General features: G+C 33.6%; 1 protein-coding gene across 1 annotated transcript in view; it reads left to right on the forward strand.

The window, feature by feature from the left end:
• Window positions 1–25,199, forward strand: part of CCDC178 (coiled-coil domain containing 178) — a 260,878-nt gene that overhangs the window by 221,238 nt on the left and 14,441 nt on the right. Inside the window, 2 exon segments of the mRNA XM_031438906.2 lie at window positions 3,331–3,408; window positions 12,148–12,282. Of these exon segments, the coding sequence (XP_031294766.2) occupies window positions 3,331–3,408; window positions 12,148–12,282 (213 nt within the window).

Raw genomic sequence — 25,199 nt, forward strand, 5'->3', positions numbered from 1 at the left:
TAAATATATACTATGTAATTTATTATTATTTCAAACAAATAATTGCCCATAATCTAATGAATATAAAATAGTATCCCATTGTATTACTAACTTCCCTTTTCAAAATTACTAATACGCTGTTACTGTTTTCTCATGTGAAGAAATGTCTTTTGGCCATTTTATCATCAGGTTTTCTTATATTGGTATTGCTCATATATCTAAGATTATAGATACATCTTAGAGGCTGGTATTTTGTTAGTTATGTATGTGACAAATATTTTCTCCCAATTGCGGCTTAATGTTTTTTTCATTTTATGGTGTTTTTTGTTGAAAAACATTCTGATGAAGTAGAATTCAAAAATCCTTTCCTTTATGTATGTAGACATTTTCTTAGAATTCTTCTAAATGTTTTAAAATTTACTTTTCACATTTAAGTTTTTAGTATATATAGAATTTACTTTTACATACAGTATAAAGACTTGATCAATTTTTTTCATAGTTTGTCCCTTCCTCACTGATCTACAATGCCATACACTTTATAATTCCTAAAAAGGAAGGACTTTCAAAGACTAGTAAGGATGTAACCATATCAGATGCCACACATGATCTTTGCTAGAGCCATTTTAGTGAAGTGGTTGGAGGCGTCTGAAGTGTGAAGGAGCTAAAGAAGTGGAAAGAGAGGAGGAGACAAGAGACTTTCAAATAAATGCCTCTGCAGAAGTGGAAATGCCAAGTGGCCACGTATCCTACTGACAGTTCAGTTTAGTATTATTACACTTGTTTGATGAGTCAATTAAGGTTCACATGACACTGTCACCCAAAGTCATATAGCATGCTAGTGCCTAGGTCTGCTTGAGCTTTCAAATATCCAATGATCCGCTCACTACTACCACCAGAAATTTCCAAAATGTGGCAGTACATCTCTAATTTCCTTACTATGTATTACTGTCATTCCATTTACATTAATCATTGCTACCATTGTACTTTTCAGATTTCTGAGTACTCTGGAATTTAGTTCATAATGTTCAGAATGGGATTAGTTACCGATACATTAAAAGCATTGCTTTATTATTATGCATATTTCTTTGATAATATTTGTTGTTACCTAGATTCAGTTAGATACTCTGGTTCAAGCCAAGAAACGGGTTAGTAAATTTTTGGCAACCGTGACAATTTGCACTGTTTTGCAGATTTTCTTCTAATTGCTTAAATCCTTCTAGCCCCAGAGAAATTCTAGATCAGTAACAAAAAGTCAAGACAAGAATAAGGTCCTAAGACTTTTGCGTTCTAGATGTAGTTCATAAAGAAGTTCATCCTTATCTGACCCCTGTTTCTTATAGTTTCTTTCTGTCCCTAGGTTCCCCCCATCCATTGCATGAATGTGTTGTACATTTTCTTTACACTTGCAGTTGAAATTTTCAAATAGTTTAAAACAAATAATTTCAGAAACGGTTATGTTTTCTCATGTGTAAATGAAATAAAGTTACCGGAGATATTTACAACTGAACTTGATATTTTTAAAGTTGAAAAATACTGTATTTTTTCTTGAAAATTTGAAATAAACCAGTGAGCTCTATAATTAATCATTTTTGATATAGTGTTTTTATTGTGAATTGATTTTAGGTAAATGCTATTTTGAAGTATCCCCTTGATTCATTTGCATTGAAACAGGTGGGTCTCATAAGACAGTAAAGATATACTGTGAATAATCATCAAAGAAAATTGTTCAACCACAGCTCATAAATGAACACCAAAAGAGCCTGCTTAGGGCATTCATTTGGCCACATTTTAAAATCAAGGGATTTAATTACACTTGGACAAATGACTGACAGGCAGGCAAGGAAATGGAAACTAAGAATATGTTCATATCTAAAATACGGTGATGGCATCACCTGCCAGTTTTAACCTTCATGTGATTCCATTTTCAACTTTTTAAAATGAGTTACTTTTCACTTGGGCAGTGTGACTTTTTTGTGAGTATTAATTTCTATTGAAATTTTAAAAAAAATTTTTATTATTGGCTTAACATCTCTTTTTAAATCAGAGGGAACAACAGTTTTAGAATTCAGAATGTAATCTTTCCTTTTAAACTGTTCATTGGAATTATGAGTGAAACTTAGTAATATAAGTAAACAAAATATCTAAATTATTATCTTTATAATTTTTAAGTGAGATATCCATTAGAATGCAGTAGTTTTATTCCAGAACCAGATAGCTATGAAACTAAGAAAGCTAAGTTTTTCAGCTTATTACTGCTAGTAAGTATGTAAAAATATTGGCTTTGTTATCTGTTATGTGTCATAATGTGTTTTATTTGTAATGTATACAAAAGAAACATGCACATATTCATAAAAAGGGATAGACTTGATCTTTAACTATTAACTTTGAGAATTAGTAGTGTCTGTTGCGGATTGGCTTGACTTCTCTCATGCCATCAGGGTTTTTATGTATTAGCAGAGTTTCAAATACAGAGTTTTGAAATGTATTATAACTTACATAATTAGAGTAGTAGAGTAGTTCTGTATTAATTTCCTTAAAGGCCAGCTCCAGGTTTGGGAATGCATGTGAGTTTTATTTTTCTTAAGTATACCTAAGCAGTTGACAAAGGAGATTTCTAGAAAAGAGCTGTGTGATCTTTAACACCAGTCTGTGGAACGGATTTGATAATAAAGAAATATCTCATTACTTTTGAGATTTGTATAGCGTACATGTGTGGCTTGGTAACTGAGTACTATAAAAAGATCAGTATTAACTGGATTTTGTATATCTGTCATTCCTGCCGTGCCAAAAGTCTGTGGAGTAGTTTGTAATTGCCATTGTTTGGGTTATTACAATAAACAGAACTGATAGGGCTTATGCTGTTTGCCTTGTGAGCTGCTCTTTACATCACTCTGTTGAGTTAAAATTTCAGGCACATATCTTCCCTTATCAGTTCTATTTATCTGTCACAAATAGAGGAAGGCATTATGCTTTCAGTATATGGAACCTTATAACAAGCCAGTCAGAAATTATAACCATTATTTTAATAGTCTTGTGCAAGTGAATGACTATATGCGTGTTTCTATCTTTCTATCTACCTATCTACCTATCTATCTGTCTATCTATCTCTCTCATATTTTTTCAAAGCTTTAAATATGATTTTAATTGAATTACCTAAGGTACAAATGCAAATCTGCAGAATATAGGATTTTTCTCTTTTTTTGTCAATTACACATAATTTTTTCTTAGAGCTGCTTGTACAGTTAGATTATTTATTTGACTATGTTTATAGGTAAGAAGCACAAGCAGATTATCTGAAAGGCTTTAATTTTCTCCCACAGTAAAAATCCTTCATAATATTTCTATTCTTAGGCTGCAGGCTTCTCACCTATGAAATCCCCAAGCTCACTAGCAGCCACATAAGATGAACTTTCAGATTTTCAGATACCAGTGATGAGTTGATCCATGCATACACAGATCCTTCCTTCAGAAATCCTGTAACCTCTTACCATTGTCACACATCACCAGCACCACATACGCACTCCCAATTCCCCACCCCAGTATACTGGGGAGTGATTTCTACTTGAAGAATGTAGAATGTTCCACAAGTCTCGTATTTGTCCTACGTGTTGCATTGATGACGGTTGTTTATTGCAGTGATTGATTAATTTCCTGTTTGAATGTTGCATCTAATGGATTTTTCATGTATATGCAAAAAAAAAAAAATCTGTGTTCTTTTAAACTACCGTCAGATTTTTCAAGAATATTTTTCTTCTGAAAACTCCAAATGAGGTATTGTTTAAAACTCTCTCATATAGTCAAATCTTCAATAATGGCATTGAAAACACGTCTGATAATGGACAAATCATATTCAAAGACAAAGAACTTTGAGTGCTGTCCATGAACTAGCAGTCCTGCCAAGTATATCTTTGTATTTTAAGGGACTTCTGTGTTTTCAGTATTGACTGGTCTTTGTTTTGTGGCAAAACAATTTATAGTTCATTTTCAGATAACTATACATATGGTATTTGTATTTTAATTAAAAAGACTGTTGTTATGTCTGATTCTTATAAGCAGAAATTCATTATAAGGACACTTCTCATTTCCTTGAAATGTTCTCTTTCTTTTTCCCAGGGTTCCTAAATTGCAAAAGCCAGTTAAATTATGTCTTTGGGGAGTTAATTTTTGGCACCATATGCCTCTAAAAATGATTTAATTTTATCTAAAGCATGTTTGCAATGATATTTATGTTCTGTAATGCCCAGAGACAATTTAAGGAATTTTTTAAAGAAAAAACAGATTAGTCTACTATTGTTTCCACACAGTAATATGCAATGTATGTATAAGCTTACAAAAATTTCTTTTTATCTAGCATAATATATTGTTAATATCTGTTGTTGCCTTTTAAAACTTTGACTTATCAAAGTGTCTTCATGGTAGCAACATGGCTGACATAAATATGTTACTGCCATTTTTCTACAAGGGATCTAATCTTCATTATTTCTTAATAATTTTAGAAAATTCAAATCACAAGAAAAAAATCAATTGTAGTCTAAGGATTAATTTGAGGGATTATAAATAACTTTCTCCAAAGCTCTATTAATCAGTTTTATGTATCCTTGTGCTTTTTCAAACGGATGTTCCCCTAATTCCAGCAAACATAGATTCTCATGCAAATAGGCTACGTATGTCTGTCTTCAGTTTAGCATGAAATAAGTTATAACGTTACTCTTCAACAACAGTATTAAATATGTGAGCAGGGTGGGGGAAAATCCCAAAATTTTTAGCAATCTGTGAAGTGTCTGAAAGTATTCATTTTTTCTGTATTGGTGTAAACTCCTTTAATATTTTGGGTTGTTCTTTTATCATGGGTAAGATGATATTAAGGGGATACCTAAGAAGAATCTTGTTTTACTGAAAAAAAAATTTTATGTTAGCAGATGGGCAGATGTTATAGGATATTTTTTTAAAAAACAGATTACAATAAATTCCTAAAAGTAATCCCAAGTCACAAAATATAGAGGATACTTTTCTTGCAGAGATGTCAGCTTAGCCTGTTTTTTTAATGAAACAACTAAACATACAATAAATTATAGTTATATGTTAGCTGTAAGTATGTACATAAATATTAGTGATACATTTTTGTGTACCTTTGCCAGTTCTGTGTATCTTGACATTTGACATGTTCTCTTTGGATGATTAAAGCAGTGTAGAGAGATATGCTCAAAACCCTCTACCTGCCTGTTCCTAGTATTATTTTCCTCCTCTTTTCTCAGAGTTAATTACCAGCCTTTTTTAGTGTTTACATTTCTTCTGTGTTTTTAAAACTGTTAATGTAGTAATTAATTTAAAATAACTGTTGGTTTTTATTTTTTATTTATGTCAATGTTATACCAATTTTATATATAATATATACTAGTGTATATCACTTGCAATTTTAATGTATTTATTTTAAATGCTAGGGTTTAAGGTATGGTCATAACACAGTGTATTTTTTTCATTACTTAAGTGTAGACAGATTATTTCCAAATTTTCACTATTGCAATTAATGCTGTAAATGAACGTTATTTTGTTTCCTTGAGAACATATTATAACTGTTTTTCAAAAGCAGTATCTTTCAGACTTCAGCGTATGGTAGGTCACCTTCAGGTCTGTTAAAATACCAATTGCCGGGCCCCAGAGTTTCTAATTCAGTGGGTCTCAATGCTTGTTTTTATAAGAAGCTCTGGGGTGATACTGATCCTTCTGGCCTTGAGAACCACTTGACTAGAATATGTAGATTTAAGGATAATTGCTGGATCAAAGGGAAACTTAACTCCAATATATAATGGAAAATTGCTGTTTAAAGTCTTTGTCTCAAATTATAAACAAATTTGAACAGCATATGAAAGTTCATATTTTTCCACATCTTTACCAATGACTGGTATGAACAGGTTTTTTTTTTTTTTTAATAATTGCCAGTCTGATGAGTGTGAAGTATATTTATTTGTTCTCTACTAAAGACTGAACATGTTTTCAAATGTTTATATAGACCAGATAAATCTCCTTCTCTGTGTGTTGCCTATTTGTATCATTTACCCATTTTTCTGGTTCATCATTTGTATTGTTTCTCTTATTTATTTCTAGGGGCTCTTTCTATGATAAAGAATTTAACCCTTGTAATATATAAGTATTGCTAATATCTTCTCTAAGCCTGTGGCTTATTTTATTACTCTTGAGTTTTTTTAAAAAACTTGAATGTAATTAAATGTATCAATGCTTTCCATTAGAATTTATTATTTTAATATTTAGTTTAGAAAACCTTCACCACATAAAAGTCATAAAGGTATTCTGTCATATTTTTATGTAAAAATCTTAAAGTTTAGATTTTCTCATTTTAATCTACTTTGCTTTTATTTTAATGTATATTGTGAGTCAGAGATCTAATTTTCTGTTAGATTCTTGTACAGGGTAAACCAATTATGCTAACCTTTCTGCACTGACTTGAATACCATCTCTGTCATATTTCATATTTCTATATTTTCCATGACCGTCTCTGTGGTGCGGCTTTCTTTTTTGATCAAATGATGTTTATCCATTCTGATGCTAGTATTACTCTTAGTTCCTACAGCTGTAAGACAGATTTTATATATTACATGGCAAGTTCCTTGAGCTCATTCTCCTATTTCACAATTGCCTTAGCTCTTCCAAATCCTTTGTTCTTCCACATAAATTTTAGGTCAAGTTGCATGAACCCTGATGAGATTATAGACTACTTTGTGAAATACTGAAATGCCCATGGTCCTCTCTTCCCACATATAGACATTTTATCTCTCTCCATTATCAGTCCTTATGTTACGTTTTCCAAAAATGTTTTTTAATTTTCTCTATAAAATCCTACATATTCTTTAACAGATTGAAACCTAGGTATTTTACATTTTACATTGGATTATGACTGGGATTTCAAAAATTACAATTCAAAATTGGTTATTACTGATTTTTTAAACACTTGATTTTTTTTCAGTGCTGATCTTGTAGGCGAAGAAGTTCCTAAACTCTTATTACCTCCTGTTGGTTTGTAGAGTCTCTTAAATTTTCTATGTAGATATTCTTCCTCTTATATGTATCTTCTTTTATTTTCTTATTGCTTTGGCCAGTAAAATTTTAAAAAGAAGCATTGATTCCTGATATCCTTACTTTATTTTGTCTTGACATGCATAAGAATGTGTCTGAATTATCTCTATTTAGTAAAATATTTGTTGGAATGTTTTGGTTTATACCTTCTATCGGGTTAAAGAAATTTTCTGTGTTCCTTTCCATTTTGGTAGATAATTATTTCATTGTTGCTTGCTTCTGTTCAGTGTTGATTCATATCAACTTCTTTTGGGGATGATTATTTCTTCTTTAATATATTGATGTGTTACTTGAAATATTTGTTGGTAACAAACCATTTTTAAATTTCTAGAACTATTAAATTATAGTCCCTCTATACTGTCTTCAATTAAAGTAATAAGCTCCTAGATGGTGCAAACTATATTCCATCAATCAATAAGTATTTATTAATCACTCTCTTACTACTAATAAATCATTTGCATTTTCAGTCTTTTATCAAGCAATGAATTAGGAGAGCAGTGTTGCCTCTCATTCAGAAAACAGGGATGGTAAATTATTCCCTTGCTAGGCAAAGAGAGAGGAAAAGAAGAGTTAAGAACCTATTGTTACTATTGCTGCATAACAGATTGTGCCATATCTTAACAGCTTAAACCAAAAAAGCATGTATTTTCTCAGAAAGTTTCTGAGGGTCAAGAATTAGGAGCTGTTTAGCTGGGTGGTTTTGGCTCAGGGTCTCCTACAAGGTTGCAGTCAGGCTGGTCAGGGTGGCAATCATCTGAACAGGCTGAAGAATCTACTTCCAAGATCACTCATGGGGCTGTTGGCAAAACAAAAAACCTCAGTTCCTCACCATGTGGGTCTTTCCACAGAGCTGCTCACACAGCATGGGAGCTGGCTTCCCTCATATCAAATGATCTGAGAGAATGAGAGAGAGAAAACCCAGGACAGAAGCCACAGCTGTGTGTGTGTGTGTATGTGTGTTCTTTAGAAGAGAGTCACTAAGTCCAGCCCACACTCCAAGGGAAGGGAATTGCTGTTTAACTTCTTAAAGGGAAGATTATCAAATAATTTGAGGGCCTATTTTTAAAATCACATTTAAATGAACACTTTATATCTCTGACAGTAAATAACAAATATACTCAGCACTATTTTACCCCATTCTTCCCAACATGTCCCAATTGTCCCCTTTGGGCAAGGTATAGCAAGGCTTAACTTTATTCTTACATCCTCCATGATACAAACCAGATCATCCTATGCTCCAGCCTGGCCCTGGAAAATACCTGAGAATGTGGTGCTTTGAAATTTCTAATCTCAATACTGAAAACATAGGAATGGTATAAGGCAATATTTTGGTGCTAATTTGGTTATGGCTAGTGATAATGTTTTTGAAACCTAGAATTGCAGTATCAGTTAGTGTTATTTTATTCTTAGCATATTGTATTGTTTTTGCATGCATAACAACAATAAAATAATATAAATCTAAACCCATATAATTAGAGGGCTTTGTGTATTGTAATATATGCATTATAACATGTAGTATTAAGGCCAGGTTTATGTGATATATAGGAGTTAGCACCTGTCATGAATTTATGTAGGTAATCAGAATAACTTGGATTAAAAACAGAATCCATCTAATTCGGTGTATTAAAACAGGAAAATAGAGATTCTCTCATTCTTGTAAGTGACAACATTAATTTACTCTATTTTACTGTCAAAGAGTATCACGCTTTAAAATAAATTAATAAATTTCAAGAGCCTAATCAAATTTCATCAGGAGGTATTTTTATCAAACGTATAAATATATACCGTACATTATATGCAGTGCTCACAAATGCTCACAAATTTACTTTATATACAATGTTCATATTGACAGAAGATCACCAGCACCGTGTCAAAATGGACACTGACTGATCTTCCTCTTCATGAGCATGTACATAATGATCACTAGCTCAAAAGAAGTATCAGTGAATTCCATCTTTGGGCTTCCTCCAGCAAAGAGCTCACAAAGCAGGTGTAAGAGCCGAGCTTACCAAATGTGCTACAGATTCACACTGGTCAGAAACCACTGTCAGAAGGCTGTTCCTTCCTTCTTCTATTTTAACTGACTCAGAGTACACACCAGCTGCTTCCTGATTCAGGTTTCCTGACACAGTTGAATATCCTCACTTCCTCTTCTCTTACACAAACGTGAGGGCAATGAAATTGAGGATCTCTTCCCAACATGACTCTTTCTGCTCTAATATGCTTCCTCCTTCGTTTTCTATGAAAATATTCCATTCTCTTCCAGAATTCTTGAGATATTTGCCTGAGGCTAACCAGCAGTCCAGCTCATCTGGCAATGACTCTAAATCCCATTCTTACTTCTAAGTACCTGGCAGGTCCTCGGAGTGCCCTTGCTAACCCCCCACCCACTGTGTTTGTCTCCCTCACTGTCCTTCTGTGTTTCTCTACCATTTTCTCCCTCTTCCCACCCCACCTTCCCTAAAATCTGACTGAGAGGCCAGGAATGTAATCAGTGCAGGAATAAATGATTAAGCCTCAGGAATGTAATCATTGGAATGTTTCATTCCAGAAACATTGGGTTAAGTGAAGTGGAAGAGATCAAAAAACATTTCAGTTACTTTGGTGTTCCAACCTAAATTCTGCATCCACCTGAAGGACTTTTCCTGTCACGACTTAACTCTGTATTGCCTTAATTTTCCCCTTACATATTTTGTGAGTCTTGCATTTACTTGGTTTATTTCCTCTTCTTTCATTAATTAGTAAATTCCGGGGAGTCTCGTTCACTGCTTCACTTTTGCCACTAAAATTTTACCAGTTCACTTTATTGAGTTAATAAATATTTATTGAGTGATCAACTGTCCACTGACATCTTACAATTAGCCTTTTATCAGAACTGCTTGCCTAAAAGAGTTGTCATCATGGCCAACTCTTAAATCAGCCCTCCTTCCTAGTGCCTCAAATATTTTCCCATATATATTGTTGATCATCTTATTGTCTTTAATAATGTGCACATGTATATGTGACTTTTTTTGGATTCTGGTTCAAGAATGCCTGCAGTTTTTCCCTGTCCTGGTTTTTCTTTTTCCAGAGGCCTATTAGCTATAGATTTTTGTGAAATTTTTTAAGATACTACTCTTTCTTAATTAATACTTAAGGAACTTCTCTACTTAGGTAGCTTCAGTTAATGCTCATATATGGACTAAGTTAAGGCCTTTATGGCTACTTCAATCTAGAATACAGAAAGCTGAATAAAATCAACGTACTATATATAGCAGCTTCTCATTTAAGATGTGGATATGGGAAATATTACCCTTCAGTTCACTTTGATTGACCAGCTCCCACTTCCACATGTTGAAATACATCCTCTTGTAAAAACATTACCTTCTCTTTAAGGAGTCCCTCTAGAACTCATCTGTTATTTGTCTTTTGTCGTATTTGTGGCTATCATAATAATATAATACAGTGAGTAAACCATCCTGGTGTCTTAAGGAGTATATCAAGATACAGCATACCCCCCCACTGGCTGTCAGAGTTGACATAAAATTTTTTATATTAAAATTATTAAAATAATGTATTTAAATATATATTAAAATATTACAGGAAAAATTTAATATTGACTGATTTTCTTCTTCAAAAAGTGGTGTTTCTATTTAATTCAATAGCCTAAATTATCTGAAATGCCTGTAAACTAATTTCAGGTCATGTGTTTCAGCTGAGCAAGCTGAAATATCTATAGTTTCAAGGTTATCTTTTCTAAGTTAACCTATTAACCAGGAATAGAGGCTTTATTTTTTGTGGGTTTACACACATACCTATGTATTGCTTGTTACAATTCATAATGAAGATAACGATGGTAAACAATTCACATGCAGCACCAGGTAGTTATTTTTTAAATGATTATTTTTAAGTAAGCTCTTTCATTGAAATATGCATGCAGAAAAGTCATATATACACTGTTTGATGAAGTTTTGCAAAGGATGTCTTACCTGTAATCAGTAACCAGATCAATAAGTAGAATATAAAATGGACATGTTTTTATTTTTTTATGAAGAAATGTTTGACATGAAATTTTTGGCGTATGTTTTTTCATTCTGCAAAATACCCTATAAAGAAATCAATGTAAGCAATTATCCACATTACCAAAAACAAAAGGGGTTTCAGTAACAGAATATATTATGGATAAATGTTTTTAAGATTTTTTTCTATTGATTTTTATGAAGCTTATTTCTTTGAAGATAACCTAATTATAACAATTCTGTAATATGTGGCTATGCTAACTGTTGAAGGAGAGAATGTACATTGTCTTGGTAACACTCATACTGTGTATTTTTGTTTGTTTGGTTGATTTTATATTAAATTTCCAAAAGAGAGAGAATGCCTCACAGGAGAAATATTTCTTTCTCTGTATAGATTCCATATTTAAAGTGTCACTTCTAAACATTGCGTTCACTGTACTTTGGTGCAGTGAGATGTTTCTGTGTCACATGGTCAGAGGGAGGCAGATTAATGGGGAGTTCTAGCTGGAAATTTCTTCCCTGTTATTGTTCTCCCTCAGCAGTTGATGGCTAAGTTAATTCTCTTTAGTTTTGTCATGCTCGAAAGCACACATTGCCAAGCAATGGTAAGGCTTTACGAGGGAAAAAAGAAGCAATGGTGTCCATCAAAGTCTTAAAGTTGCGTTTTTAAACTTTGGCTTGACCTGATGTGCCATTCAAAAAAGCTTCAAAAGATTATTTTTTAAAGAAAGTTTCAATATGTCCCGAGGCTATCGGTTTTGAGTTAAACTGGGTGAAGTAGAAATATTTTACTCATCAGCTTTGCAGTCACAGAGTTTGCCTCAGCTAGAACAAAACTGCTGAGGCATTTAGAGAAAATTAACCCCCCATCCTGGCGGCCAGATGTGACTGGTTTCTGATGAATGCACATGAGTGGGCTGAAAAATCAAGAGACTGTGAAATTCCTGTCAGGGCCGTGCAGTGCAGAATGGGCTATTGACTGCTTTCTATATTTCCCTCCATCCTTCTTCTTGAACACCGCCATTAATTTCCTCTCCTACTCTGACTTGTGTTTTTTCCCCCTCCCTCTTCCCTTTAGTTCTGTCAGCTGCAAAGAAGGATACACAAGGTGTGGCAGAAGCACTTCGAACTGGTGGTCCTCTACAGCCAGATGAGGCTGGCCAAGTTCCAGATAGACTCTCAAGAGAGTATTCAGAAAATATTAGCTGTGCAGGTAAGTGATTGCAGGGAAGTAGGAAAGATCATTCTGATCTAGATTGAAAAGCAAATGATGGGTAGTGTGATGAAGCATTAAAACCATATCCCATCAGAGTTTTATAAATTTTTAACCTCTTTAATAAACTGGAATTGCATGAAGGATGAATTCAGTAAGTTAGCACATATACCAGGCATACTTTGGGGAAAAAAGGAGATTGAACTTATTTCTCACAAACCTCAGAACGGATTTTTATAAATACATTTCATATAAATACATTTTTTTCAGATCTTCAGGCTTTACAGATGCCATTTGGCTGTTTAAAAGATACTGTCAGCAGTTGCCTTGTGTTGCTTTTGTGTGAAATCTACTTCAGTGTAAATGACACCCGTGCTTGTTTTATTTAACTGTTTTCTTTCCCCTTGCATTGTTGCAAAAGTCTCATCCTCCTAAGCAGACTTGGAGATGGCTTTACTTGAAGGATAAGCAATTTGGGACGAGAATGTAACTGTGGAACCAGATGCATATGAAATTTCACTGTTTCTCTCTGTAAAAACTTTTAATGGATCAATTGTCCTTATTTTAGAAACCCACAGTAACTATTACATGAAAACTACTTAAATTTTTTCAAAGGAATATTTCGCTATTTGAAATATATAGCAAAATGTATAATACATGACCTCTCAAAAGAAAACATCCACCTCCTTGTTCAAATTAAAAAAAAACAACAGAGGTACCTGCTCTGTAAAAAAACAAAAATAGCAATACCATAAAAACCATAATTTTTATTAACTTGAGGTATTAACAGTACATGCTGAAACTAAGCAAACCAAATTATTTTCTCAATATTTTATTTACATGTTCACTTCATGATACTTTTACCATAATTAAAGAAAAGGATGTTGCAAAGCACTTGCAAAGCTATTTCGAATTTCACTTTTACTTGTGGCCATTTTTGCTATTTTCTTCTGACAGTATATGGATATATAGATACAGATGTGTATCCCATATCTAAAGCATATATATACCTTAACAAAGTATATGTATAAATACTTTTTATATATGCTTTATATATGTACTTTAACAAGGTTTATAGAAGAGTTCTATTGATAATGAATTATAACAAAAATTTTAAATAAGAGGAGAAATTTTAAGTTTTGAGAAGGTAGTGTTTAAAATATGTAGGTTTAATATATTTTCATACAGAAACTTGAATATAAACTGTAATTGCAGTATTTTAGAAGTCAGGAGCGTATGTTTTCCTTAGATATGTCTGTTAACATTTAGTGTATTAAAAATTATAGAGTGGCTATAACCTGTGATTTTCTTTTAAATATTCAAAAGTAACCTGCATCTAATTATTGTTTTGGGAAAATCACATATTTCTCCCCAGATGTAAACATTCTTTAAAAAAAATGATAAATTCTCACGGCGAATTAGGATGTATTTTCAAATATTGAAAATGTCAGTAGAAGCTATTCAGATATGGGTCAAATGAATTCTCAATCTATAATCTTCAATAGTCCTTAATTTTAATTTTTCATTAGAAATTCACCAATACATTCTTTACCAAACTTGATTTTAAATTACTTATTTTTATGGCGGTTACATACCAGCTGAAATGAAGGGGTAGAAATGAGAGGGTCGTATCAGTAGAAAAACTGAACTGTTCAGCATTTAGAAACACAGCAACGGGCTGGATTGCATTTGAGGAGTTGAGGAGCATAACTTAGTGGATTCTTTTCTTATCTACTGGAGATGCCTTCAATTTAGAAGATTTTAATTTTGGCTTTTAATAAAAATGTAAAAATACAATCTTCAGGATCTTGCCATGAAACTATAGGAACACGTACATTCTTCTGGAAAAAGTCAACTCCAAAACCCTCAACATGGCAGACAGCGCCCACCATGACCCAGCTTCTGCTGACCCTCCCAGCTTCATCTGTCTTCACACAAGTCCCTTCAGTCATTTTCAGCCACTCCAAAATTCCTACTAATCATGACACTTTCTGTTTAACTCCATCTTCCTCTCCTGTGCTTATACTCTTCCCTCTTTCTGCAATACTCTCCCTTACCGTCCCCTTTAAAAAACGCCTGACTCAAATCAAACCTCCCCTCTACAAAATCCTCCCTGGGTGCTTCCCCCGCCTTCCTCTGCCAGATGAATTGATTGAGACCTTCCTTGACCTCCTGCTATGCTCTGTTCGTACCACCATACCACAGCTGTATTTTCAGCAGCTAACGCCTTCTACTTGTTGCTAAGCTCTCATTCGTAGAGGATTGTAAGCTCCATTGGGGCTTTAAAACATCAGTGAAAATAGTTCAAATCTTACTCTGTTTTTTAGGATGTGTGGTAGCAAGGCCACTAAGGGGATCTGAAAGCATCCCATGCCTATCTTGTTTTTACTTACTATATCCAATTTTTAATAGGAAAACATGGTAGAGTGACTTAATACGTTTACACAGTGAGTGTGTAGGTGTCAGTCTCTACAGTTTGACTCAATATGACTAAAAGTTGCTTAACAACAAGATGCCTTTGCTCTACTTTTATGATTTAATAGCTTGTCAGTATTGGGGAGGGTAGTATCATAATGATGCCGTGAGGTATCAGTGAACTATTCGATGAGAAAATCATCTGATGAACCTTCTGAAAAATAAATTGTGTTTAACTGATACTGAGTTAAAGCAATACAAAATAGATGTTGAGCAGAAAAAGGAAACTTTGTTTCACCCTTGGGCTTGGAGCAAGTCCTTGCAAGATCATCAAAAAGTATAGCTGTCAGATCTGCAAATGGCAGAGAATCAGGTGGGCCAGATAAGCTTCTGAATTATATGATCAAGCAGGAACTTATAAAATGAACTGTATCTGAAATGAAGAATCAATATATTTGACATAGAAACCATTTATATATGTACACATAGGGATTTTAGTTCACCACAATTTTAATAGGAGCCAAAGTAGGCTATTACAAACTTGGAACCAATGCCGTGTTCCATCCCTAGCAAGCACATTAGACTTCTTGACTCTGACAGCATATTAGCATATTTTACAGTCCTAACCTCACGTGTGAGCCCATAGAAAGTAAGTACTATTGTTTTATTTTAACATCATTATTTTTCTCTTTTTATGTTTTATTTATTTAATGCTGTGATACTTAATACCTCTTTGGCATCTTATTTGGGAAAAAGACTCATCATCATTTAAGCGAAAGATTGTGATGTGGCTACGTGTTAATGTGGCAGTAGGCTGAATAAGCACAAATACTGTGATCTGAGTAAAGGAAATGACAGCCCCATTACACTTTTTCAAAAGCTAAGCACCTCGGCAGTATTTTGTACATATTTGAAAAGCATAGTTTAAGGGCCATATTGATACACACAAAAGCAGCAATTTAAGAGTGAAATATATACAATTAGAATGAAATATATACAATTTAGAATGCTTAACTTAATTGTAAAAGACTTTGGAAGGCAAATATCTAAAAGTCTGCTAAATGAAGGTCAGTGCATAAATATTTTGATGAGCTCTAGGGAGAAACATCTGGACCAATGATGGAGGGGTTTGGAAGGTGGGTTTGGGTGCAGTAGGAACACATACTCTAACAAGTGTTGCTGTCCAAACATGGCGCTGCTGATGCGCAGGCAGAAGTTACTGCAGTGGTTGAGGGAAAGCGAACGGTCTCAGAGTCAGCCAGAGAGCAGCTGCTCAGGCAGTGCTGCTCCCGGAATGCTCCCCAACCTCACACAACCTTGCACAAACATGTGTGCATGTGTCTGTGTCTCTTCACCCACTAGAATGTGAGCATCCTCAGTTGGAAAGCGTTTTACTTGTTAATCTTTGTCTCTCTGGCACCAACTATAGTTCTAACGTAGTAAGTACTCAAAAATATTTGAGTGAATTAATTATAAGTGAATTAGTTAATTGGTTTATTAAGATTGAATGTGATAATCTCAAAGATTCTTTTCAGCTGTAGGTGCCTACAATTCTGTAGTTAATAAGCAAAAGCATTCTCGAGGTGCTTTGCCAGGAATTTCGATGGCACAGAAGTAAAGTATTTAATCAGTTTTCTTTCTCTGTCTTTTGCCCTCTTTCTCACACAGACACACACACACACACACACACACAGGGACAGCCCAGTTTCCTATTCCTGAAAGAAAACTGTGCAAATGAAGTCAGAAGAAACACAGGATAAAAATCTAAAATCACTTAATAATGTAATATAAAAGAAAATCTCCAAAGTGTATGATCTCTTTAGAGACAAAAGAAATTACAGAAATTTGAATTTTTACAATACATTTAGAGATATTATGATTAACGAAAAACATTAAATTGCTAAATATTACTTATTAGTTCTATACAGTAGTATAAAAGGTATTTAAATATAGTTTCCAATAATAAGAATATCTACTGGATGTTCTAGAAATAAGATTTGTCACTCCTAAACTACTGGAGAAAAAAAATACCATAAAAAGTTGAACAATTCAAAATGTAGGAAGGAGGACAAGAAAAATATAAAAATATACAAAATAAGCCCAAACACATTAGTAATCATAATAACTACATGGTTTCTTTACACAGTTTAAAGTAACTGATTCACAGATTGATTATAAAAGCAAAATCTATCTCATTCAGAAGAGATGCACCTCAGACAAATTGAAATGGAATGAAGAGCCTAGAAAAGGAAGAATAAGAAGTTCTGACTTAAAAAGAGAAAGACTTCAAGGCAAGAAAAAAATTAAAACACTCAAATATGAATATTTCATATTGATAAATATATAACCTGTTTAGACATATCAATCATAAACTTAATGCACATGACAACATAACTTCAAATTATAAAAATTGAGAACTGATTGAAAACTAGAGAAAAATTTTGAAAGTTGTAATCACAATAGGAAATATTAGCACATCTTGAACTTTTTAAAAAGAAAAGAAAATAAGAGCATCACATAACAAAACCTGTGAGTTTTTTTTAATTGAAGTAGAGTTGATTTACAATGTTGTCTTAGTTTCTGGTGTACAGCATAGTGATTCAGTTATATGTATATGCACACACATTCTTTTTCATTAAAGGTTATTATAAGATATTGAATATAGCTCCCTGTGCTATACAATAGGACCTTTTTGTTTATCTATATTATATATAGTAGTTTATATCTGCTAATCCCAAGCTCCTAATTTATCGCTCCCCCAACCTTTTCCTCTTTGGTAACCATAAGTTTGTTTTCTATGTCTGTGAGTCTATTTCTGTTTTGTAAATAAGTTCATTTGTATCACTTTTTTAGATTCCGTATATAAGTGATATCATGTAATATTTGTCTTTCTCTGACTTACTTTACTTAGTAAGTAATCAGTAATCAGTAATCTCTATGTCCATGTTGCTGCAAATGTCATTATTTCAAACTTTTTTATGGCTGAGTAGTATTCCATTGTGTATATATACCACAGCTTCTTTATCCATTCATCTATTGATAGACATCTAGGTTGCATCCATTGTCTTGACTATTGTAAATAGTGCTACTATTGGGCACTGGGGTGCATGTGTCTTTTCAGATTACAGTTTTCTCCAGATATATGCCCAGGAGTGGGATTGCTGGATCATATGGTAAGTGTATTTTCAGTTTGTTAAGGAGTCTCCGTACTGTTTTCCATAGCAGCTGCACCAAATTACATTCCTACCAATAGTGTGGGAGGGTTTGCTTTTCTCCACAGCCTCTCCAACATATATTGTTTGTGGACTTTCTAATGACGGCCATTCTGACTGGTGTGAGGTGATACCTCGTTGTAGTTTTGATTTGCATTTCTCTGATAATTAGCAATGTTGAGCATCTTTTCATGTGCCTATTGGCCATCTATATGTCTTCTTTGGAGAAATGTTTATTTAGGTCTTCTGCCCATTTTTGATTGGGTTTGTTTTGTTGTTGTTGCTATTGAGTTGTATAAGCTGTTAGTATGTTCTGGAAATTAAGGCTTTGTCAGTTGCCTCATTTGCAAATATTTTCTCCCAGTTCATAGGTTGTCTTTCTGTTTTGTTTACGGTTCCCTTTGCTGTGCAAAAGCTTGTAAGTTTGATTAAGTCCCATTTGTTTATTTTTGCTTCTATTTCCATTGCCTCGGTAGACCTAGGAAAGCATTGCTATGATTTATGTCAGAGAATGCTTTGCCTATGTTCTCTTCCAGGAGATTTGTGGTGTCCTGTCCTATGTTTTCATTTTAAGGCATTTTGAGTTTATTTTTGTATATGGTGTGAGGGAGTGTTCTAAATTCATTGATTTACACGTGGCTGTCCTGCTTTCCCAACACCACTTGCTGAAGAGACTGTGTTTTCTCCATTGTCTGGCCCCCTTTGTCGAAGATTAATTAACTGTAGGTGTGCAGGTTTATTTCTAGGCTTGCTATTCTCAAAACCTGTGAGTTTTGATTCAACTCTTGAGAAATTCAACTTCAGGAAATATATTAATGTAATTTAATATAATGACAGGTTAAAGGAGAGATACATGTAATTACTCAATATATACTGAAAAACATTTGCTAACAAGACAACATATACTTACTTTAATAAAAGTCACAAAAGAGTTTGGAACAAAAGTTAACCTGGTAAAATATACTAAATGATAAGTTAATGGAATCAAGGCAAAAGTAAACATTCCTGTCTATTGTCATTACTGTGCATTACTATGCTGAAGCCTTAGTAGTAAACCAAGAAAAATAAGAGGTACAGATACTGTGTAGGCAGAGGGCAAAACTAGCATCATTGTCTGCCAATATGGTGTTTCTCTTAGAAAATCTGGGAGAATCAACCAGAAAAGCATTAGAATTAATAAGACAGTTTTTAAAATGGTAACCTGAAGTGTAGCATTCCTAAGAGTAAACCTAATAAAACGTCAGCTCAATCCTTTTGGAGAAAGCTTCTAAGCAACACTGAAAAGACATAAGCAAAGACTGAAATAAAAGTAAATATTTATCATTTTCATGCATGAGTAGATACCAGGTATTTTTTAAGTTTCTGCATTTGAAAACTCCATAAACTTAATATAGTCATCCTCAAAATCCAGACAAGATGTTTCAGTGAAGCTTGAGAAGGTGATTCTAAATGCCTTTGGAAGATAAAAATAAACAAGAATATATCTGACATTTTTTAAAAAAGAAAAATTGTTGCTGGATTGGGGTCAGGAACTTAGGTTACTGGATAGCAAAACATATCAAAAAGCATCTTTATTAAATTAAAACAGCATAATATTGGCTCAGGAATAGATCAAAAATCTATAAAACAGAATAGAGCACTTAGTAAACTTTTTCTTTAAAGGATCAAATAGTAAATGTTTTAAGCTCTGCTGGACATTCAGTCTTTGTTACAATTACTCAACCCTGCCTTGTAGCAGGAAAGTTGCTGTAGAAAATAGTATATGAATAGATGTAACTGTGTTCCAGTAAAACTTCTTTACAAAACAGGCAGCAGGCCTGAGGCTATGCGCTGAAATAGAGCATACAGGAATGCCCCACAAACATTTAGAATTTAGAATATAATGAGAGTAGGATTTCAAATTGTATGTAATGAGACTATTCACTTGGCAGCTATCTGAGGGACAAAGGTAAATATCCGAGGGATAATATAAAATAGATTATTTCATATGTTTATATAAATTTAGGATAAGGATTAAAAGTCTATCTTTTTTAAAATACAGACTACTGAATAGTATTGAGGTAAGAAAACCCTTCTTAAATGAGGGAAGAAAACCGTTAAGGAAAATATTATTAAATTTGACTAGAAAAAAATTTTTCATGAAAAAAGATACAGTAATAGCAAAATAGACAAAATGTCTAACCCTTGTAAACTTGCATTTCAGTAGGGGATACAAGCCAGTCAACAAGTTAAGGGTATCCTAATGTTCTGTGCTAAGGAGAAAAATAAAATAGGGAAGGGGCATATGAGATGACAGGAGAGGTACTGAAATACATCTTAACAGTGCATTTTGCCTTATTACCTTTGTAAATAAATAGCTCAAAATAGTTGAAAGGGTAAACCTTTTTATTTAATCTCTCTTTCCATGTTGAACTGAAAATACAGACTTAACAGCTTGAATACTAGAATTTGAGTTTTGGAGTAGGGGGGTTGGGGAGTTGTTTGATTGCTTTTTGGCGGTGTAATCGGGGATGTGAGATAATTATATACAGTATATACTGAAGAGTTGCTGTGAGAATCATGTGAGATAATGTATGCAGCATGCTCAGAACACAGTTAACAATGTACAACCTTAACTCACTTTCTCCTCTCTTACCTTTTACCGCTGTAAGGTGATTCCAAATATGCAACAACTTCCTGCCAAAATTTGCCAAAATCAGTTAATCACAGGAGCATTTATGCTTTCTAATCTTCCCACCTTCTGACCTTGCAACTCCGTGTCTAATATCATTTCAAACTCTTGGGAATTCAGGACACAACATATAGGTACACAACACATCTAGTCATACAATGGAACAAAAGGAATGCTTGGTTAACTTCAAGTCTTTTAATGATTCTTGCCTCAGTCATAAAATATGCATAAAACACATAAACTAAAAGAAGAATTAGACAAATTTTGTAAATTAAAACATCCAAATAAATAACCAGTATCATGTGTTAAATGTAAAATCAGCACTCCACCCTCATCCAAAGCTGCCTATGGCTAAGAAATAAAATGCCTGTTGCCAAAAGTCGATTCGGAGCCAGAATATTGGGGGTGAAAGAGAACTTATGAGTTCATTTCTTCTATACTCTTACCTTTGGAATCAATTGTTTCATTATCTTTCTATGTTGAAAATATACTTTTAGGATTCCATAAGTTTCCATAACATATTGAAACACTGATTTCACTCTGTACTTGTTGAATACCAGTATAATGCATACAGTATACCTCATGTTCTTTGACCTTAAGCAGTGTATAGTTAAGTTGAATATCAGTTATTTTCAAGACACATTTGGGGGATTCCCTACTATTTGAAAGGCATTTTTGCTAGAAACTGAGAGTCCAAAGCTGAAAGATACAATCTCTGTCTTCAAAAAGGTTGCAGTCTTATAAAGGTGGCAGACAGAACACGTTATGTAAATATAAATGACAATAAAAAGAAGAGCACTTCTTGTTTTGTAAGAGCAGTTTTCTAAAGGAGATAACCCCTAAAGCAAATATTGAAAGTTTCTATAACCCCCTGCCCAACAAAGGGTGGGCAGGGAGTTATAGAAGGAAATAAAAAAATTACCTCTAACATTTTGTCAGAACCAATGGAGACCAGAAGACATAGAAGAATATTTAAACTGCTGAAGGAAAGAAAATGAAATAATTATTTATTCAGCAAAAATATCAAGTCTATAGACCTAAATCTAATCATATTAAAATTTATATTAAATATAAATGGACTAAAAAGTCCAGTTATGAACAGATACAGCACATTAGTAAAGATACAAGACTCAAATTTAATTGTAAATGACCCTGTTTAAATATTAAGATACTGATAGTTTAAAAGTATAAGGATGGAAAAAGATATACCATGACACACCAAGCGTAATACAATTGGAGAGGCTACATTAATATCAGGTAAATTAAACTTTGCAACTAGAAATGTTACCAGGTATCAAGAATGTCATTTCACTAAAAGAATCAAGCACATGTAACAATCTTGAGTGTGTATGTGTCAAATAAGAAAATTTCAAAATATGTAAGGCAAATACTCAGAAAACTTAAAGTAGAAATAAAAAGATATCTAATTATAATTTGTGATTTCAGTGCTCCTCTTTTGGGAATAGATAGCACATACAAACAGAAAATCAGTAGGAACAGAGAAGAATTGAACAATGCTATCAAACAACTTGACATAATTGACATATATAGAACATTCCATTCAACAAGAACTGGAATATACTTTATTTTAAAATACATACAGAACATTTCCAAATATAGACCATATCCTGTGTCATAAAACAAGTCTTAATAAATTTAAAAGGATTAAAATAGGAAAATGTTGTCTGATCACAGTGGAATTATTAGAAATCAGTCATTTAAAGATATTTGAGAAATTCCCTCAATATTTGGGAATTGTCACACAATTTTAATCATATGGCTCAAGAAACGAATTATAAGACAAATCAGAAAATATTTTGAACAGAATTTTTAAAGGTCACATGGAATTACCCCACATGGTAGAACTGACAGTTCAAGGAGCATGAAGCTGAACAGTTTCCTGCAGGTAAAATTAGAGGGCCTGTGTGGTGAGTCACAGGGCTGGAGTAGGGACGAGTACACAATGAGGTCAACAAACGTCAGGGCCAGATCTCCAGGGGGCCCAACTTAGGGAGCATCTCCATTGCTTAATTAGCACCTAAACTTATTAAACTGTAGGATATATAAAACCTAGGACAGCACCTAGAACATCTTAATAAAGATGTGGGATAAATCAATAAAGTTCTTCTTGTCCCTGAATGTAACCAATTCAACATTGTCCTTTTCATGTGTTGACTTGGCTGCCAAATGTTTGGTTTAAGTCTAAGAGCTCCTTTTTCCGCCCTGGATTCCATACAATTTCCTGTTTCCCTCAAAGTGGTTTTTACTCACTCTGTTCATAACCTGTTATTCTTTAATTCTTTGGGTTTTGTTCATTCCATGTGATATTGGTCTTCTGACCCTTTCATCTCTCAAAATATTTGGAAGACTCTCGCTGACAACATCCATAAGTGCCTGCGGGTAACAATGATTACCATGATACATTACCTATCTTCTTTCCATTTGAAGATAAACAAGGAGAACCTCAGTTCAAATACTGGTATCAAAACAGAAATACATTCATTTCACACATATATCACTGTGATGTAGATTCAGGAGGTTAATAAAATACTTGTCAATATTAAATTCCATGAGTTAAATTATCTACTCCCTTTATTACATTAAATAACATGCAAAACCCCAAATGTATTCCTTTTTTATTTTAAAATAAAATAAGCATATTCAGGATTGTTTATATTAGAAAGACATACATTTTTATGTGTTCTGACTTTTTCGTCCTGGACTTAAGCAAAATAATACCCAATTTTTTTTTTAATTCACTTTATACAGGCAGTACATTTTTCAAGTGGAGAAGCCATGTCAGTAATGTGGGGCAGAGGAGTTTTTCAAAGACAGAACTTTAAGTTTGAAAATTAGTGACTAATGGAGCATATCCAGTAGGTATTTTTCATACAATGTAGCATCATCATTATAAAATGATGCTGCTTTGATGTGAGATTAACTCAGACACATGATTTTTCATCCAAAAGTATCAAGATTATAGAACAATGAACAGAGCAGTTGTAACAAGAGGAAAATGTTAGGATAGATTTTTAAATACAAAAAAAGATAAAATTTGAGGTAGGCTGGTTATGCACAGATGGTGCCAAGTCTATCACAGATAAAAAGAAAAATTTTAAAGGTGAAGAAAATGACTCAGAAAACTTTAATGTGGGAATGGGATGTTGCAGAGTTAAGATATAACAAGTCCCACTGTTTAGAATTTCATATGATGTGTGCATGACGTGAGAACTAGAGTGCACTGCGCTGCAAGTCCTGCCTCAGTCCAGCATGATGAAGGAAGTTCACCTTTGGATTTTCATTCTTGAGAGGATCTGCACATATTATTGTAAGGGGGACATAATCCAGATGTTGACCAAACCTTGACTTGCAAACTCTCCTGAATCCTTCCCCTTCATCATATTCCCTCATTTGGTAAAGGAAGTACTCTTCAAACCAGTTCTGATGACCTTTCTGAAATGAACTACAGTCTAAGCAAATACAGGAAGTACATTTACATTTGGTTTACCGAGCAGGTTTCAGTTTCGTGCCTCTCTGACTTGGGAATTATAACAGCCTTCTCTGATAGGAGAGGAGGACCTGTTGCCCTGCTTATGGGTTTGGTAACTGAGCTGTCAAGAAGCTGAGGACTTGTCCACAGATTCATGACCAGCAAGCGATGAATCTCAGAACTAACACCTCATCAGCTATGATTTCTACTTCTCATCTCTCTTAATTAAAAATCAGTCCAAGATCTCTTGAAATTGAGCCTTTGTTTGAGTCACTTCACTAGAAAGAAGTTAGATCACAGACCCATGCAATTAAATCTGGGACAGTTAGTTCATGAGGAAATATTAAAGGAGACTGTCGTTACCTTATGGAACGTATAGAGCTCTGTGTGCCTAAACCAAATACGAGCCTGCTTCAGTTCTTAGCACCAGGCCCTGACTTGTCATGTCAAACATCTGTCATTTTACAGTACACACTTCATTCTGCATCACACATTTGAAGATAACTTCTTCACTAAAATAAAGCTGCTTCATAGAAGTCCCTCAGTATTTGTCATTACCTGAAATAATTGCGATATTTCAATGCAGCTCCTGTAAACATGTTGATAGACATATCATAGATTATAAACACATCTATTGAAATGCTAACCATGGTTGCAAAGCAGATTATCTTATTTAAAGACACTGGTTTTAAAATTTAGACATTTAATTTAATTATCTTTTCCCAGAAGTGTATAAGGAAATCAGAAACCTAGTGTGAATAACATTATCTTCACAGAAATGAAAACTTGCAAGAGCATTTTTTTGCCACAAACTCAATAATTTTAGTATAATCACTAACTATGTTTTTGTTTTACAGAACCAGTATGATTTGAAAAAAGAGTAAAATTGCTTTTAAAGTACAAAAATAATTATGAACCACTTGAAACGTAATGTCTGTGTTTTATTTCTCATCAGAATTCATTAGTGTGTAACATCAATAATTTAGCCCATCATTTGCCAACACTGACTTGGCTCAGTAGTTCAATCATGTAACCCTGTAAACTCACTTTCCATTAAAATGAATGTTGCTGACAAAGGATAACTAAAGAGATACTTCATTTATTAACTAAAGAGGTACTTCATTTATCA

The sequence above is a fragment of the Camelus dromedarius genome, chromosome 32 (genome assembly GCF_036321535.1).
Source record: "Camelus dromedarius isolate mCamDro1 chromosome 32, mCamDro1.pat, whole genome shotgun sequence".
Lineage (NCBI taxonomy): Eukaryota > Metazoa > Chordata > Mammalia > Artiodactyla > Camelidae > Camelus > Camelus dromedarius.